The sequence below is a fragment of the Andrographis paniculata genome, unplaced genomic scaffold (genome assembly GCF_009805555.1).
Source record: "Andrographis paniculata isolate CXL003 unplaced genomic scaffold, ASM980555v1 Contig87END, whole genome shotgun sequence".
Classification (NCBI taxonomy): Eukaryota; Viridiplantae; Streptophyta; class Magnoliopsida; order Lamiales; family Acanthaceae; genus Andrographis; species Andrographis paniculata.
Window position 1 is genome coordinate 2,967,847 of NW_026137625.1, and position 16,318 is coordinate 2,984,164.

A 16,318-nucleotide genomic window follows, 5' to 3' on the forward strand; every position below is an offset into this window, starting at 1 on the left:
CCATTGTATCATGTGTGCGCATTTAGTACTGATTATGTCACAATCCTCTCAGAAAATCAGATTTCACAAACCACACATAAATGTCGTGAACATGAATTACAAAGGGAATGAAAACAAACATATTGGAAAAATCTTTACCTCTTAGATCAAAATAGAAAAAATCATGGCCAGGACATGTCTAGTGTCGACGATAATACTTAAATCTTCGTATAGTTACTGAGTGCGACGAACTAGAATCGATTAGACTGTCTTGTTCTCAAGTATGCTATGGAACTGACTGCTTGCGATTGCCGTGCCCATGTATGTATATGTGTGTGTATCTATGTGCCGCTTCTTGTAAAGATTAGGGGCAAGGAAGTGCATACCTAGAAAGAGCTCCATTCTGATCCTTTCTTGGGAGTTTCGGATGTCGTCACCTTAAACGGGCCGCTGCCAAATGGATCAGAGTCATCGAAGGAGAATTTGCGGCTCTGGTCGAAGGCGGTTGTGCTGGTTATGGAATCAAATCTAGCGTGGCTCCCGTGGGGAGGGGAAGAGCTGCGACCTCGTTCGAAGCCAGCTGTGCTGCTTATGGAATCGAACCTGGCATGGCTACCTCGGGGAGGGGAAGAGCTGCGACCCCGTGCACTGAAGGAATCGTACCTTGAGAAACTGTCTGAGAAAGGATCTCTTGGCTCGAAGGTGTATGATGGAGGTGAATTAGCAGCCCTCGATTGTGGGGTTGCAGGAACAGAATCTGCAAAGATGAATTGGCTGTTCTTGTTGAATGTATTCCCTGCGTCAGGGGAGTCGGTTCTGCTAGGACTTGCACCGAAGTCGGTGGAATTGAAGAAGTACTTCTCTTCGCCCTTGGCAATATTGGATTCCTGCAAGGGGAGTCGGAGTGGTTTTTAGATTGTGAATTGTGGACGCTATATGTTCAAAGAGCAAGCTGAACATTTTGATCGGGCGGGTGTAATCAAGAAAGAACGTATTACGATTACTTGCCTTAGCATTGAAGCCCCAGACGGAATCTATGTCATCGTTGTTGTTATCAAAGTTTCCCCAAGCGGATTCATCGAAGCTTCTGCCGAGCAGGAATTGAGAATAGATGAGTAAGCATAGAGAGCATAATTGTAAAGGTAAGGATGCAAATCAAAACCTGTTAGTTTCGGCATCTTCATCAGAGCTTTTCCTGAAATGTTTCCCCGAATATTCTTCAGAAGTGGTTTCTTTATGTGGACTTCCTTGTGGACTCTTATTTTCATCGGCACTGTACATGGATTCTGTTTCTAAAGCACCAGATACCGTGCTGAAGGGCTTATCAGAACTTGTGTCCGCATCTGAAACAGCCTCCGGAGAAAGGCTAGGGGACGAAAGATCCCTCTGAGCGGACACCGGCTTTCCATTTGCAGGAACAGCAGTGTCAAATGAAAACCCTAGTTAACAAGGAAACACATCATCATATTTCTGCAGGCTAAGGAAAATCAGTTAAATGACAGATATGAAGATTTTGAGAGATCAGGTAATCAGTAAGATATGTCAAACCTTCATCGTCAAACTTGTCCCACTCTTCGTCCCATATTGCTGCAACCTCCGGGATCCCAGGTGACCAACCTAAGAAATAAGAACATCAGATGTCGCTAATATGAAGGATGAAGGATCGTCGTCTATGCAGAATATTTTGTTCTCCCTCTCTCTACACAATGCCTTTAATTTAGCATGACAAAATTTTGGTCCAGTATATTAGTAGTACAGCAGCTAGAAGTATATAGCATAGTACATAATAGTTTTCATAGCAACCAAGTCAAATTGGGTCATGAAAATGATTATCAGAGGCTCGTACAGCTACAGAGACGATAACTGAAGAGTTAGAATAATGAATTCTTCCGTTTACGCATAGGGGCAACGGATGTAGCAATGTAACAAAAGGGGTCTAACTATGTTAGATCATATGCGTAAGTTGAATTAGACACTGTATTGATGAAGCTAAGAACGTAAAGCTGAATTGTACGAATAAGAAGGGGAAAAAAGATTGAAGCATGAACACTAGGCGCAAATTAAAGTATTACCCAGGGGGAGCTCAATCAGTGTTGATGGCTTGATCTCTATAGAGTGTTTGCTGAGACGATTAGTTAATGCCTTTAGTAGTTCCTCAAGATCTGACTGTATACGGTCAGCACGAACCTAGAAAACGAGGAATTCATTAGAACCTAAATGCGTCTAATTGCAACATTACAGGTGCAAATAATGACCTGAAGGATGCCATCTGCACTTCCACCTTGCTCTATTCTAGTCAGGGCTTGACGGAGCTCCATCTTCCTTTCCTATAAATGAGACAAACAGTAACCCGAATAACTAACATGGTGTCTGGAATGTAGATGTTGGACTTGGGAGGAAATAGGACATTGTTGAGAAAGGAAAATGCATATAGAAGAACAGAGTGCAAACAATCCACCGAATCACATGTTTGGAATAACATGCTTGTCGCAGTAAAATGACAATGTGGGAAGAGGGGAGGGAAAAAAAAAAACTTATTCCCCGTCTCTCTTAAATATGAAACTTTTGGACCTCATCAAGAAACATCAGACAAAATGGCCAATGGTATCGTCATACACAATAGATGTGATTAAAACTGTTATCCATCACTAATATGCATAGTCATTATCATTACGAAATTATTCTTCATTATTTACTCTACTCCATAATATGCGTATACCTGATGAAGTCCAAGGTCTACATGGGGATTTCTATAATGCAAATATCAAATAACCATCAGCTAGCGAACAATTTGTTTAGATGTCACTACCTTATAATTTATTTTCAATCTACACTATTTTAAGACGAGGACAAAGTAGTTTGCGAAAGTGATGTCAGATGTGATCGCTAGTTTACAAAGGTGGAATGAAGTAGCTTGCTTTTAGGGATAGTCATTTAGAAACGAACTAGAATTAAGGCAGAGGAATAGATTGATCAATATTAATGAATTGAGGCAAGAATGTGATAATAGCAGAGGTGAAGAATGAAACTGCAGGGATTTAAAATGAGTCGGCTATATCAATTAAGTTCCCTAATTGCTTGGCCACAAAAGAGAAAAGTTGAAAGAAGTTTGACATTTCCTAAAGATTGTCAGCGTTTCAAAGGAGCCAATGAGTAAATAAATATACCTGAACTTCTCGGAAGGAGGCCTCTTCAATAGTTAATTTAGTATGAATCTCGGCTACCTGCTTGTACTTCTCTTGGTACTTCTTTTCCAGTAATTCAGCCTGGAAATGAAGCGATAACAATTTTGAGTTAGAGTCAAAATACCGATTGATACAAAGAACAATGTGAGGTACGACTGAGGAGGCTCTCTCTTTTTTAAAAGCATACCTCAGTCTTGTCAGCCCTGGCCCTCTCTGTAATTTCATTTAGCCTATTTTCGCATCTACTTTTGTATAATACCTGAAACAAAGGATTAATTGTGTAAAGGCTTGAAATTGCAACCATGCAAGATCAATCATGGAGTATAGACCACCTTCAAACTGACAAATAAAAAACTATGGAAATTAAGAAAAATGCATGGTGCAGTAACTTACAAGGTCTTGCATTTTTGTCCTGTAGAATTCAAGTTTCTCCCTAGAATCCAAAAGCACCTTCTCGTTGTTTTCAACCTATAGCATTCATCAAATTAATAGAAATACAGAAATCGGAGGAACCATTAAACTCATTCTGCAGCAAAGTAAAATTTATAATGCTGAATTTCCAGAGATGAAAAAGGACAATATTTGTACATCTAATGGAAGTTTAATGGGAAAACTTATTTTATATGATGATGATCCAAGGTCCTATTGCATCAATCAATAATTATGTTAAACTTATTCTTCTCTGTCTGGGGAATATAAGATTATATCACTTTTTACCCATTGAGGAAGGCAGTAATTCTACATCAATAGTGAAGAAGAAATCCAATGGGATTGCGAGGCATGATCAACCATTAAATTCACACTCAAAGCAGATATTGCAGTTCCATGTAATTCACACTCAAATTATATATATTTATATATATATATATATGTGTGTGTATAAATATATTATAGGGAGGCTGCTACCTTTTCATTGGTTTCTATTGCCCCATGACCTTTGACATCCAAAGAATGATCCTCCCCAACATCACGGCTTCTGGCATTTTGCTGACTGAATTGCATTGATCCATCAGCATGTGAACCTGTTGGATGCACAGGAGGCCTTAAGCCAGCAGGTGAAAAGGGCCGTGCACCAGGCAATCCTTGCTGTGGTGGTCTGAAGCCTAAAATGCCAAGAGAATAAGCATTATTTAACGGCATTGAGAGAAACGCTAAAACATTTTCGGTGAGTCAAAACAATACCAGTAGTGTGACCCCATCCCATACTTCCATAGCCAACGGGCGGACCTGCTAGAGATAATAAAGTCTCATCATGCATAACACTATTGGGAAGCGAAGATGGAAGCGACCGCCCTTCCCTGTATTGCTCCATTAAATAAAGTGCAATGCAGAATTCCCTCAAGGATAGCATGCTATCACTGTCTTGGTCCGATAAATCCCAAACCTGCTTTAACACCTCTGGAATAATCGCATGAAAATGTTGAATTCAGCAAGATGTTATCCCAAGATTCTACAGTATCTAACAAATTAATCATTTAAAAATTATGGCAATATTACATGTCAGTCATCATGTTGTTCCAGGTTGTGTTTTAAGTGGAAAACATATAAATACCAGGAGCAAAAATGCAAGTAGGGATAATATGTTGTACCTATGGGCAGCCTCCAGCTCAAAAATAGGTTTCGCGCCTGCTCACCAGTGATTTTCCCATCTCTATCAGTGTCGACTTCCATAAAGACTTTCGTGTACTTTTGTATGCTAGCGCGCGTTAATTTTGGCCACGAAGTTTGAGATTGTTCTGGTATTGAACTTCCAACACTGGATGGGCTATTAGATGAAGAGAGTTGGGGTTTAACCTGAGTTTGGACCTGTTGATTAGATCCCAGAAAAGAGGATGTCTGCGGAACCTGAACCACTGTAGAAGGTTTTGCAACAGTTTTTTGAAGAACTTCAAATGGATCAGGTTTAGCCGAAGACAAGGGTGCAGAAGATTCGGGCTGAGATTGAAATTGATTGGCAGATAACATGTTCCCTCCAAACACTGAATCAGAAGTAGACCTTTGTACCGAACCAACTGATACTTTAGGATCCTGCGAAGCAGCTGAGGAAAAACTTGAAAGCTGATCTAGGGGATTTTGAGCAACTGGTGCAGTGGTAGCTGCACTAGTATCATTCTTGAAGTTGGGAGGACCAGAACCCAACCTGCTATCTCCACTAGGAGCAATCAAACCACCATCAGCCTGGGGTGGACGTGGAGCCGGGCCAGGGTAAGGTGGCCTCACCAATTGGTTACCTTGAGAGGGGATGGATTGCTGGTTCATGTTTGCACCTAGAGGTACCTGTCCAAAATGCTGGTGCGTATTTGTACTCGAAGTTTGTATCTGTCCAAAATTTGAATTCATACTTGTGCTTGAAGGTTGGATCTGCCCAAACTGGTGGCCCTGACTCTGGACTGGTCTAAACTGCTGGTACATGCCGGTACTTGAAGTTTGTAACTGTCCAAACTGCTGGTTCATACCTGCACTACTTAAGGGCTGGCCCTGGCTAAACTGCTGATTCATTCCTGGACTGGAAATTGGTGGTCTGAACTGTTGGCTGGTGTTCATACTTGCCGGAGACTGCCCTCTGAAGCCCATAGCTTGAGAAGATGGCAGGGAAGTTCTCATCTGTGGTGAAGGTGCAGCAGCTACTGAATTTGGTTGTGGAGTAGGTAAGACTGCAAAATTTATCTGCGGGGGTGGAATTTTTGCTGAAGCAGGACCATATAATGCCCCCTTAACAATTTCTGGTGTCAATTGCATCTTTCTTTGAGCTACTGTTACCAGCTTGAGGGCATTGTGAAATGCTGGACGACTGAGAAAGCCGCTTTGGTTTTGGTCAGCATATGCCCATATCTGCGGCAAAGTTAACAGTTTGATAAATGTCTACAACAGTTCCAAATGACCCATCGCCATCAAGCAAGAAAAAAGAACGAAAGTGGTGACAATGATTTCATGATTCCTTGTTAAGCTTAAGGCAAATTACCTCAATCAGAAGACAGTAAGTAAAGGAGAATAAAACACACAATTGAGCTTGTCAGGTTGCAGAAAGAAACGAAACATTAGAAGCACTAAACCCGATATCCTGCTGCCATTCAATGGCGGAGGTAGGTCAAATATCTATTACAAGACATGGCTACAGAGTTTAACAATAGACCCTGTCTCTCGAGGAAACTGTCCGAGAGATGACTGCCATTGGTCTAAAAATTAGATAAATAAGACTATGGCCGCAAACATGAAAACGATGTACCATTACCAAAGCATACAACATGCCCAATCCCGAAGCAATACGAAGTTTTGGGAAGAAACTAACAGTAAGCAAATATTACAAAAAGTGACAGTTTACCAATCTTGACTAACCTCAATGGATAGTCAAGCAAAATGGTTTCTATCAGCCATGGTCATCTATATCCCTAAATCCTCTCTTAACCAAAATCTTCATCCTAATTCCTAACCAAATCAATTCAATCCTTCTATAAAGCAAAACACTAACAAAATTCTTTAGAAGTTCCAATAATTACTTGAACCCTAAATCAAACATGAATCCAATACCATAGAACAAATCTTCACAACAGAAGAGCAAACCTACGCACATAAGCTACTGAAATTCAACTCAATCGTAATTCGTAAGTGCGCACAACCTAATTTCAATCAACACGAAAGAGGAACACGAAACTTTCACAAGCTCAATAACTAATTTCAACCTGAGCGAGGACTTGTTGAGGTAGATTAGCTCCCTTGAAAAAAGCAACCGCCTCAGCACCACTGATCCTGCCATCCCGATCCAAATCGGCTCTTTGAAAATAAGCATCAAATTGCTCCGTACTCGGTCCTCCTGTAGCCGCCATTAGTGCCTCCTTTCCGTTCGAGCATCCACCGTCACATTACTTCACCGAAGCTGCGCCGGAGATTTCAGGTTTTTGAACTCTTCGATACGAAATTCACACCGAAAATTTTAACAAACAGCTCGTGCGAAGCTGGGGGAGAGATTGAACTGTGAACCGATTTTGTGGAGTTAGATCGGATTTTGCTTCGGAATTGAATCTCCGTTTTCTCCCAATCAATCAAACAAACAAACGAGAATGTCGTCCGCTGACTGTGTGCACTGTTCTCTTCTCTGTGGAAAACATCGGAAACTGAAGGAAGGTTTTTTCTGCAATTTGGTCCCTCGTCTTTTGACAAATTGTGAATTAATTCAGAAGTGAATATTATTTGGATTTTCATCCCTTATTTAATTTGGTCCCTATCTTCGTGACATAAATAGCTTTTATTTTTATTAAATATATTAATAAAAATATTTTATATTTGCATAAATATATATATATAAAAAATTATCTTTGTAAAAAGAAAACATATAATTTTTTTTTGAAAAAAAAATATATAAATTTTTTTCTCACAAAATATCTCATCATACATTATTTTAATACCAAATTCAAATAAAAAAATTTCAAAACTTATCGAAAGAAACAAACCCACACATTCAAACAAATATTGTGTTTTTTTTTTTTTTTTTTTTTTCCATTTGGATTAGGTTTGAAAGTTTGAGTTTTTTATTAAACTAATATTTTATGTAATGTTTTATTAGAAAAAAAATCCTAATGTTAGTAGAATTTAGATACTCATTTATTGTTTTGTATATTAAATTTGGAATATTAATTATTATATCAAAGTAGCCCAAATCAAGTGAAAATAACAAAAATATTTTTATTAGTATTTTATAATACTAATATAATCATATTTTTACAAAAAATTATACAAATATAAATATATTTTTAATGTTAAGTACTATGACGCAAAAGATAAATATAACTCTTAGAGGCGAACAAAATGAGTAGTAAAAATTAATGTATAAAAAAAAGTTTTTGTAATGTATGATCTTATGGTGTAAAATAAATTCGTAACCGCAAAGTCATAAGCAAGCCATACGGTTAATAGGAACATAGAACAGGAGCTTCTCGCACCATTGACATGCCTTTACGTGTCAACCCGTTGACACTTCCTGCATACCCTTCTTGCACATTTTGTCCGATATCTTCCACTGAACCTAGGTTGAGACTATTAATCTGTCTACCAGCCAAGAACCTAGGATGAAATTGTCAACCCGTAATAAAATACTAACTATGTCATAAGATAATCTCATAAATTTAATAAAGTTGATGGTACTTTTGTATGAAAAATTTGTTTTAACATTAATTAATTTACTTTAATATTGATATAATAAATATAAATTGAAAAATATTTGTAAGATGTTATATGATTCACATTTACTAAAACATATATATTGTGTACAAATGAAAATGAAAAAATATGTCGGGGGATTTAGATTTTAAATTGGGATTTGAATAATAAAGATTTTGAATTTGAATAGTTGTATAATGTGATATAAATAGGTATTGATGTAATATTTTGAATGTAAAATTGATTTTTAGTATAATACTATGAAAAAATGAAAAATAGATTTTTGATTTGATATTTTTAGGGAAAAAAAGTGGAATAAATAGTGTATTTAAAATCCAATCTCCCAACAAACACACCCTAAGTGAAAATAAGTATTTGAATAATAGTGTTAATTTTATTTATTTATTTTTTTAAAAAAATGTACGTAAACAAAATCTATTTTTTGTTTAGTGAAATTATTTGAAGGAATATTTTTTTATGTGAAGTATAGGAAAATATGTAAGTAATATAAAAATAATAAGTGTATATAATATATTAGATTTATTCGAAAAATATGTTTTTTTAGAATTGTAAAAAAACACATTTTTTTGCAAAAATTGGATTTCTATTTCATCTCAAACACAATAATAGAAAAAAGAAGAAGATAATAACAATAATAACGAGCCGGCCCAGTCAAGCCCAAAAATATAAGTAACTTGAACTGGGCTTGGCCCGCTACTATAGCATATTGGAACAGGCCCAAATGGGCCTATATTAAAGCTTGGACCCAAATAAGTTTAAATTTATTCTATCAGTCTTGAAGTAGGTTGAACAAGTCCACTTAACTGCTACTACTACTGCATATTTTTTTCTCCAAAATCATTATATTAAATGCGTAATTTTTATTTAATATATTAAATAAAAATTTTATTTATTATTCGTATCATCTCAAATAAATTTTAATTCAAGATTTTTATTATTTTAAAAATATACTAAAACAAACCCACTTTTGTTTAGTTATTCTTATGTATTGATTGTAACAAAATTCTTCTAGGCGTGAAGCCAACGTTTTTTTTTTTTTTTTTTTTGTTGAAATTTTCTTGTGTGTTTAGTTAAGAATTTAAAATTTAGATTTGAATAACAAAATTTTTGGATTGAAAAGTTGTATTAAATTAGATGTTAATATGATATTTTAAATGCTTGTCGTTCTTCTGAAAATGTGTCCACTTTTTTATCTTTTTGTATCTTAAAAATATTTGCATTTCTTTATTTAATAAAAAATTATATCACTTTTTATATTTTTCTTACCAAAAAGATTGAAAAGTATTAATTAAAATCTCTGTTGGTTTTTATATATTACACACATTCACTCATTTGCCGCTATTCATTTTTTATAAAAATATTATATCAAACACTTTTTTTTTTTCATAAAATTTCAAAGCAAATATTTCCCCCGTCATTTAAATCTATGCTTACTTTTTTTTTTGGGTTGTCATCGAAAAATATTCTCATTTCTTTTTTAAGTAAAAAATCATTTCATTTTTGTACGAATTTTTACTATAAAAAAAATTAATAATTATTACACACTTTTATTAAAACTCGTACCCAATCAAATAAGCACACATTTACACGACGGAGGGAGTACTATTTTTTTTTTCAAATTTCAAAATTTTTTAAAACCTCCAAAAATTCTTATCTAAACAAAACCAAAACTCTTAAAAAAATTTGAGTATATTTTTACAAGACAAGAGCAAATATAATATATATATATATATATAGGTAAACTGTTTTTTTAGTTATGTTAACTGACCTTTATCATTTTAGTCCTGTAAGTGTAGCATGTCGCAAACTAGTCCCATAAGTGAAAAATTTTCGCTGTTTTAGTCCTCCGGCGCCGGAGACACCCGCGTGGCTCGCCGGAGGTGACGTGTCCGCCAGGTGTCCCGCCAGGTCAGCGACACTTGGCGGACACGTGGATTTAATTTTTTTTTTCATTTTTTTAATTTTTTTAATTGGACCAAATGAAAAAAATAAAAAAATACAAATAAAATTTAAAATAAATAAGAAATAAGTTTTAAAAAAAATTAAAAAATGAAAAAAAAATCTACGTGTCTGCCAGGTCAGCGACACCTGGCGGACACGTCACCTCCGGCGAGCCACGCAGGCATCTCCGGCGCCGGAGGACTAAAACAGCGAAAAATTTTCACTTATGGGACTAGTTTGCGACAAGCTCCACTTACGGGACTAAAATGATAAGGGATCCAGTTACGAGACTAAAAAAACAGTTTACTCGTGTATATATATATATATATTTAATATATAGTAATAGTCATATAATGTGTTTGTTTGGGGGTTCTCCCCCAAATATTCTATTTAACCTATTTTTTTCCCCTAAAAATATCAAATCAAACACATATTTTTTATTTTTTATATTATACTAAAAATCAATTTTACATTCAAAACATCACATCGACACCTATTTATATCACATCATACAACTATTCAAATTAAAAAATTTTACTATTCAAATCTCAACTCAAAATCCAAATTCCCAATCAAACAATCCTAAATCTTTTATAACTAAATGGACACGAAGCCAAATCCGACAAGCCAAAGTCGGAGGCTAATGGAGACTTATATTAAAATATAAGTTGTGATTTATTTGTAAATATTGTTTGGTTGTAATTTAAAGTAAATTATTGATTTAAATTTTTGTATAATAAAATAATATATACTTATTGATGTATCAGGTACGTTGTGTATAAAAAAAATTGTATTCAAGCATGTTATAAAAAATTTGTATTAACTAAATACTATTGATTTTGATTTAAAATGATAAAAAAAAAAAAACAAACATACGATTTCATATTCATTAAAATTTTTATTTAAAAACATAAAATTAAATATTTATTTTTTATTCAATATATTATATTTAAAAATATCACGTTAACATCTTATATAACAGCATTTAAATTCAATTTTTTTATTATTCCTAACTTCAAATCCAACTCTCAAAGGTACGACAACATACAACCTTTGATCACGAATAGAATGAAGAAGAAAACTCCGGCTAATTATTGAATTTGACGACATTGTCTCGACTCTTAAGTGTTACCATTTCGCAAACACGCCCTTATCTTCCCCTCTCGTCCGGCGTTCGCTCCATTTTCAACAGAACATTGAATCGCCGGATTTTATGACATCCGCGACATTAATTTCCTGACGTAAAATTTTTCGGTTTTGGTGATGTCATGGTGTACCCAAAACTCCATAGACTCCATGAATGTGCTTTGATCATCTCACCATTATTGTTCTCATCACTCGAATTCAATTCTTACACCAAACTTCGTTAAAATTATTTAAGAATCATGATGTAGTTCCATCGGTTTCCCCGGCTGACGACATACAAAAAAATCCCGATCTTTTTTAGCAAACTTGGCATCGTCATAACTATTGAAGACTATATAGTATATAATTAATAATACTAATAAATTTCAACAAATTTAAGTTATTAGTTGAGATGCTCCTTTAATATTTCCTCCATCATAAAAAAAAAAAAAAAAAAAAAATAGTACTAAGGGTTATATTTACCAGCATTATTGTATTTAAGATTAAAAATATTTTTATATTTGTATAATTTTTTTTTATACGAACATCCTTTTAGTTTTGCCATTTTTTTTTATTTATACTATATTTTGATATAATAATTAAGATTCAAACATCAACAGTGAAAAAATAAATATATAAATAAAACATAAATATATTTTTATAATGACAAAAAAAAATTTGAAAAAAAAAATTGAATGACTGATAGAATATTAATGATATAAAAGAAGGATCATTTCAAAAGAGATCAATACATTTTGGGCTTTTACATTGATTTATTTATGATCATCAATCATCATCTTCCTAAATTGTTCATAAATCTCAATCCAAATCAACAACAATTGATATATATATATATATATATATATGTAGTTATTAAACTTGTTATAACAACATCGGCGATGATGACGACGACGACGACGATCTTCGATCATCTTCCTCGACTCGTCACAGTTTCTGGATATGGTAGTTGAGGGTGTGCTGCTTCCACAGATCGTCGCCGTCGCCGTCGATATAAGTTTCGAAGAAACTGGCTTCTCCATTGGCCCTCACAGTCACTGCAGCAGTGCTTCTAGTTCCATATTTCCCCTGCAAATTAGTCGAAAAAATCACTCGAAAACCGTTCGACCGGAAAGTTCGATCACGAAAAAGTCGAGAACTTTTTCCATACCAATGGCGTGTCGACTTCGACGAAAATCGAGCTCAAATTGTGCTCCCAATCGCGGGAGCATATTTTCGGTAGCTTATTATCGTCGGCCTTCTCCGTATCCCTCATCAATTTCTCGACCATTTCTTTCGTCGGAATTTCCCCCTCGGCGTATTTCCCCACCTCTGTTCTAAATCTCTCCTCCAGCTTTTCAGCCTGACAGAGAAATGTATAATTCAATTGAAAGGAGGATATATATATATATATATATAATTCTGATTTAAAATTAAATCAGTAAAAACCTTAGGCCAAGGCGAGTTGAGTGTAGCGTTCGAGAGGACGTGGATTCCCGGGAGGACATGTTGGATCGTGACGGGGTCGCCTTTAGGCCGGTTCGAGACGAACACCATCGATTTCGAGACGAGATCCGCGACGATGAGATTGAACCCGTTGTATTGGCTCGACTCCTTCGCGAGCTCCTCCGCAAACGCCGCCGGGCTCTTCTTACTCTACGTCGACAAAAAAAAACACAATAATTTGTACATTACAAACACGGCCGTGTAATAATCAGTACGTAATTATTGTACCTCTAAAAACCGTATGGCGAGGTCGCCTCGACTCTTGGCCTCGGGGAGAGTATGAAGCTCGAGTACGTTGGTGAGGAACGCGACGCGGCCTTGCTTCGAGCACGCCAGCCACGTGCCGCCGGCGACTTCGTCTTTCCCGGCGAGGATCTCGCCGCCGGCCCACCACCCCACCGCCTTGGTCGGCCTGAGCACAACGCAACACGGCCGTGTTGGTGCTGAGTTAAGAAGATAATTGAATTGAGTTTGTAGAAGTTTTTTTTACCTATTGTGATACTCATCTCTGTTCAGCAACAGAAGGAAAGGGTAGAGAGGATGGGATTGCCACATGAACACAGCAATGCACATTTTTTCTTACACAAAAATAAATAATTTAAAATTTAAATTAATTGGAATATGTATAAACAGTTTTTTTCTTTCTTTTTTTTTTTTGCGTAGTGTGAGAAATTTGATTCCAAGCCTGTGTCCGAACGCTTATATATACATACATATACGTACAGATAATATATATATATATATATGAGTGTGTGTCCAAACCTAATTTTTAGCTCGTCATCACTCTTAACTGTGAGCTGCTGAAACAGACATCCTATGAACGTTCACATTGATTTTAGGCTTTGTTTAATTTTTAGTCTTATCCGAATTCCGATTGTTCGAAAAGTAACTATTTTGTCATTTTTAGTCGTTAATTATAATACTCCATGCGCACTATATAAAATAAAAGTAAAAAGACTAAATTAACCCTATTAGTATTGTATGATATAAAAATAATATCATTAGTGTAATATATTGTAAATTGGAAAGGTATTTGTAATGTTAGGTAAATGGTACAATTACTAAAAAAAATAAAATGAAATAAATACTTTGTTATCGGACAGACCATAATGAAAATATGGATAGATTACTAAGGGAAAGATGAAGTACTTTCTACGTATATCAATTTTATTTTTTATTTTTTTTGTCCATTAAATTTACCACATCTTTTATTTTTGTCAAAATCAAATATTCAATATTTAACTATTACTCTCAATTCAAGTCAATGCTTATTTATCATAATTGTCCATACTTTACATTCTCTTCTTATTTTATTTAATTACTAACTAAATTTTTAAAAATATCCTTTAACTATTTCTTTAATAAAATATTTATTTTTCTTTTAATCTCCGTATTAACTTCAAATATGCTAATTTTTATGAATATATATATATATTTGAGTATGAATTTACTATATACATAATAAATATATTTGGTTAAGATATAATGGTAAAATATTACTTGTACACGTAGATTAAGAAAAATAAATATTTTATAAATAAATGATGAAAGTAAAAAAAAAAAATAGTTAAAAATATGTCTGAAAATTTAACTAGAAATTAAAAATATAAAAAAAACAAAAAAAAGAATATAATAAATGCAATTATATTTATTGTAAATAAATATTTAGTTAATACTAATATTTAAATATTAAATTTATTGATTTTGCTATAATTAATAATAAAATAAATTTAATGTATGAACGAAAAAGATAAATGAAAATAAATTTGAAAAACACGAAAAATATTTACATATATTTTTTAATTTATAATTATTGTCTTATATTCTTATAGTATCAAACTGAAATACAAAAGAAAAATAATTTTTATATACCATAAATTATTTATAAAATACAATAATTATTAAATTGGGCAATATAAGGACACGTATCTCATGAGTGGATAGAGATAGCATAAATTCATCGAATACTTCACATCCATATTGTTCGTATGTATTCATTAATTAATTTATATTTATATTTTATTATATTTTTTGGTAGTATCAAAACAATTGTGTGTTTAGAATTAAAACAACATACAAAATATTATTCTATATAATATTTTTATAAATTTATACTTAAAAATATCTAAAAAGAACGCAGCTTTTATATATATATATATATATATATATATTCATTTAATCTTTCAGTATGATTTTATATATATTTTTGTGCTTTCTTTCATTTTTTTTTTTTGAATTTTAATTTTTTTTGTTAAAATTATAAAAATTAAATAATGAAAAATAAATTACATGAAAAATAGTTTTAGTATTGTGGTCATATAATAAATGAATGACAAATTTGAATTATTTGCTTATTTTTTAATTGTAGTTTAAATAATATTTTAATAAGATATTTTATATAAAAATACTATAGTACATTTTTATAGAAATTCGAACGGGATAGTATTGATATTAATTTTAGGTTAAATTGCACAAAATTTGTCGGTGGTTTCATAAAATTGCGCTAAATTTCCTATACTTCTAAAACTGTGTCAAATTCCCTCGTGGTTTCATAAACTCTGCGTCTAACCCCCTCGACGCTCCTTATTTAACGGTATTTGACTTAAATGTGCTCAAAATGCGAATAAATTTTAGAATATCAATTTCTAAACTCCTAAAATTACACATATATTTATTTTTCTTATATTTAGCCTCAAAAAATAGTAAATATACTCAAAATTAACTATTTTTCTCAGGTTTCAATAGTTTATTTTTACTGTTTTTTAAGCTAAATATAAGAAAAATAAATATATTTGTAATTTTAAAGGTTTAGAAATTGAAAATTTTAAATTTATTCGCAGTTTGGGCGTATTTATGTCAACTACCGTTAAATAAGAAGCATCGAAAGGATTAGACGCATAGTTTATGAAATCATGAAAAAATTTGACGCAATTTTTTAAGTATATGAAATTTGGCGCAATTTCGTGAAACCACAGGTAGATTTTAACCTTAATTTTAAACTAAAACTAACCAAACCTACAATCTCCTATCATTTTTTTTTTCCTTTTAATAAAATTATGTTCTAACTATTATTTAAAGATAAAGCACAAAATACATATACAAAAACCATATAAATTCTTTATTAATATGAATCTTAAATTATATAATAAAATTTATAAATATATTAATATATATTTATTGTTTGGTTTTGTTTCTTGGTGGGAGTTACTGATGAGACAACCCAAATTTATTCATCACGCTATTTATATACACATTTAATTTATGCTTATTATTTTTATAAAAATATATATAATATTACATAAAACCTTTTTGTAATATTAATATAAGCAGTACCTAAAAATTTTCTATTTGTGTACAAATTTTAGATAAAATAAAATTATAGTGTTAAAAGAAAGGATGGAGTTTGTTAA

General features: G+C 33.1%; 2 protein-coding genes across 2 annotated transcripts; both read right to left on the bottom strand.

Moving 5' to 3' along the window:
• Positions 1 to 32: 32 nt before the first annotated feature.
• LOC127242598 (actin cytoskeleton-regulatory complex protein PAN1-like) lies at positions 33 to 7,309 on the bottom strand. The gene is made up of 13 exons (XM_051262179.1): positions 6,845 to 7,309; positions 4,754 to 5,996; positions 4,347 to 4,562; positions 4,071 to 4,267; positions 3,558 to 3,632; positions 3,352 to 3,423; positions 3,147 to 3,245; positions 2,235 to 2,306; positions 2,052 to 2,166; positions 1,528 to 1,596; positions 1,142 to 1,418; positions 988 to 1,066; positions 33 to 866 (listed from the first exon to the last, which is right to left on the bottom strand). Exons 1-13 carry the CDS (start codon positions 6,986 to 6,988, stop codon positions 366 to 368), a joined length of 3,159 nt encoding a protein of 1,052 aa, XP_051118136.1. The 5' UTR covers positions 6,989 to 7,309; the 3' UTR covers positions 33 to 365.
• A 4,806-nt stretch (positions 7,310 to 12,115) lies between these two features.
• Positions 12,116 to 13,580, bottom strand: LOC127242660 (uncharacterized). Its single transcript, XM_051262295.1, has 5 exons — positions 13,399 to 13,580; positions 13,137 to 13,320; positions 12,852 to 13,058; positions 12,574 to 12,765; positions 12,116 to 12,491 (listed from the first exon to the last, which is right to left on the bottom strand). The coding sequence occupies exons 1-5, from the start codon at positions 13,479 to 13,481 to the stop codon at positions 12,351 to 12,353; spliced, it is 807 nt and encodes a 268-aa protein (XP_051118252.1). The 5' UTR covers positions 13,482 to 13,580; the 3' UTR covers positions 12,116 to 12,350.
• Between the last annotated feature and the right edge of the window lie 2,738 nt (positions 13,581 to 16,318).

What these genes read in the sequence shown, in the direction of transcription:
- LOC127242598 (XM_051262179.1), bottom strand. Translation starts at nt 6,988, where the DNA reads ATGGCGGCTACAGGAGGACCGAGTACGGAGCAATTTGATGCTTATTTT. An exon ending in GGGATGGGGTCACACTACTG is followed by an intron (nt 4,268 to 4,346) that starts GTATTGTTTTGA and finishes TTGGCATTTTAG; the next exon opens with GCTTCAGACCACCACAGCAA. An exon ending in GTGCAGATGGCATCCTTCAG is followed by an intron (nt 2,167 to 2,234) that starts GTCATTATTTGC and finishes CTCGTTTTCTAG; the next exon opens with GTTCGTGCTGACCGTATACA.
- LOC127242660 (XM_051262295.1), bottom strand. Translation starts at nt 13,481, where the DNA reads ATGTGCATTGCTGTGTTCATGTGGCAATCCCATCCTCTCTACCCTTTC. An exon ending in AGAGATGAGTATCACAATAG is followed by an intron (nt 13,321 to 13,398) that starts GTAAAAAAAACT and finishes CGTTGTGCTCAG; the next exon opens with GCCGACCAAGGCGGTGGGGT. An exon ending in TCAACTCGCCTTGGCCTAAG is followed by an intron (nt 12,766 to 12,851) that starts GTTTTTACTGAT and finishes TTTCTCTGTCAG; the next exon opens with GCTGAAAAGCTGGAGGAGAG.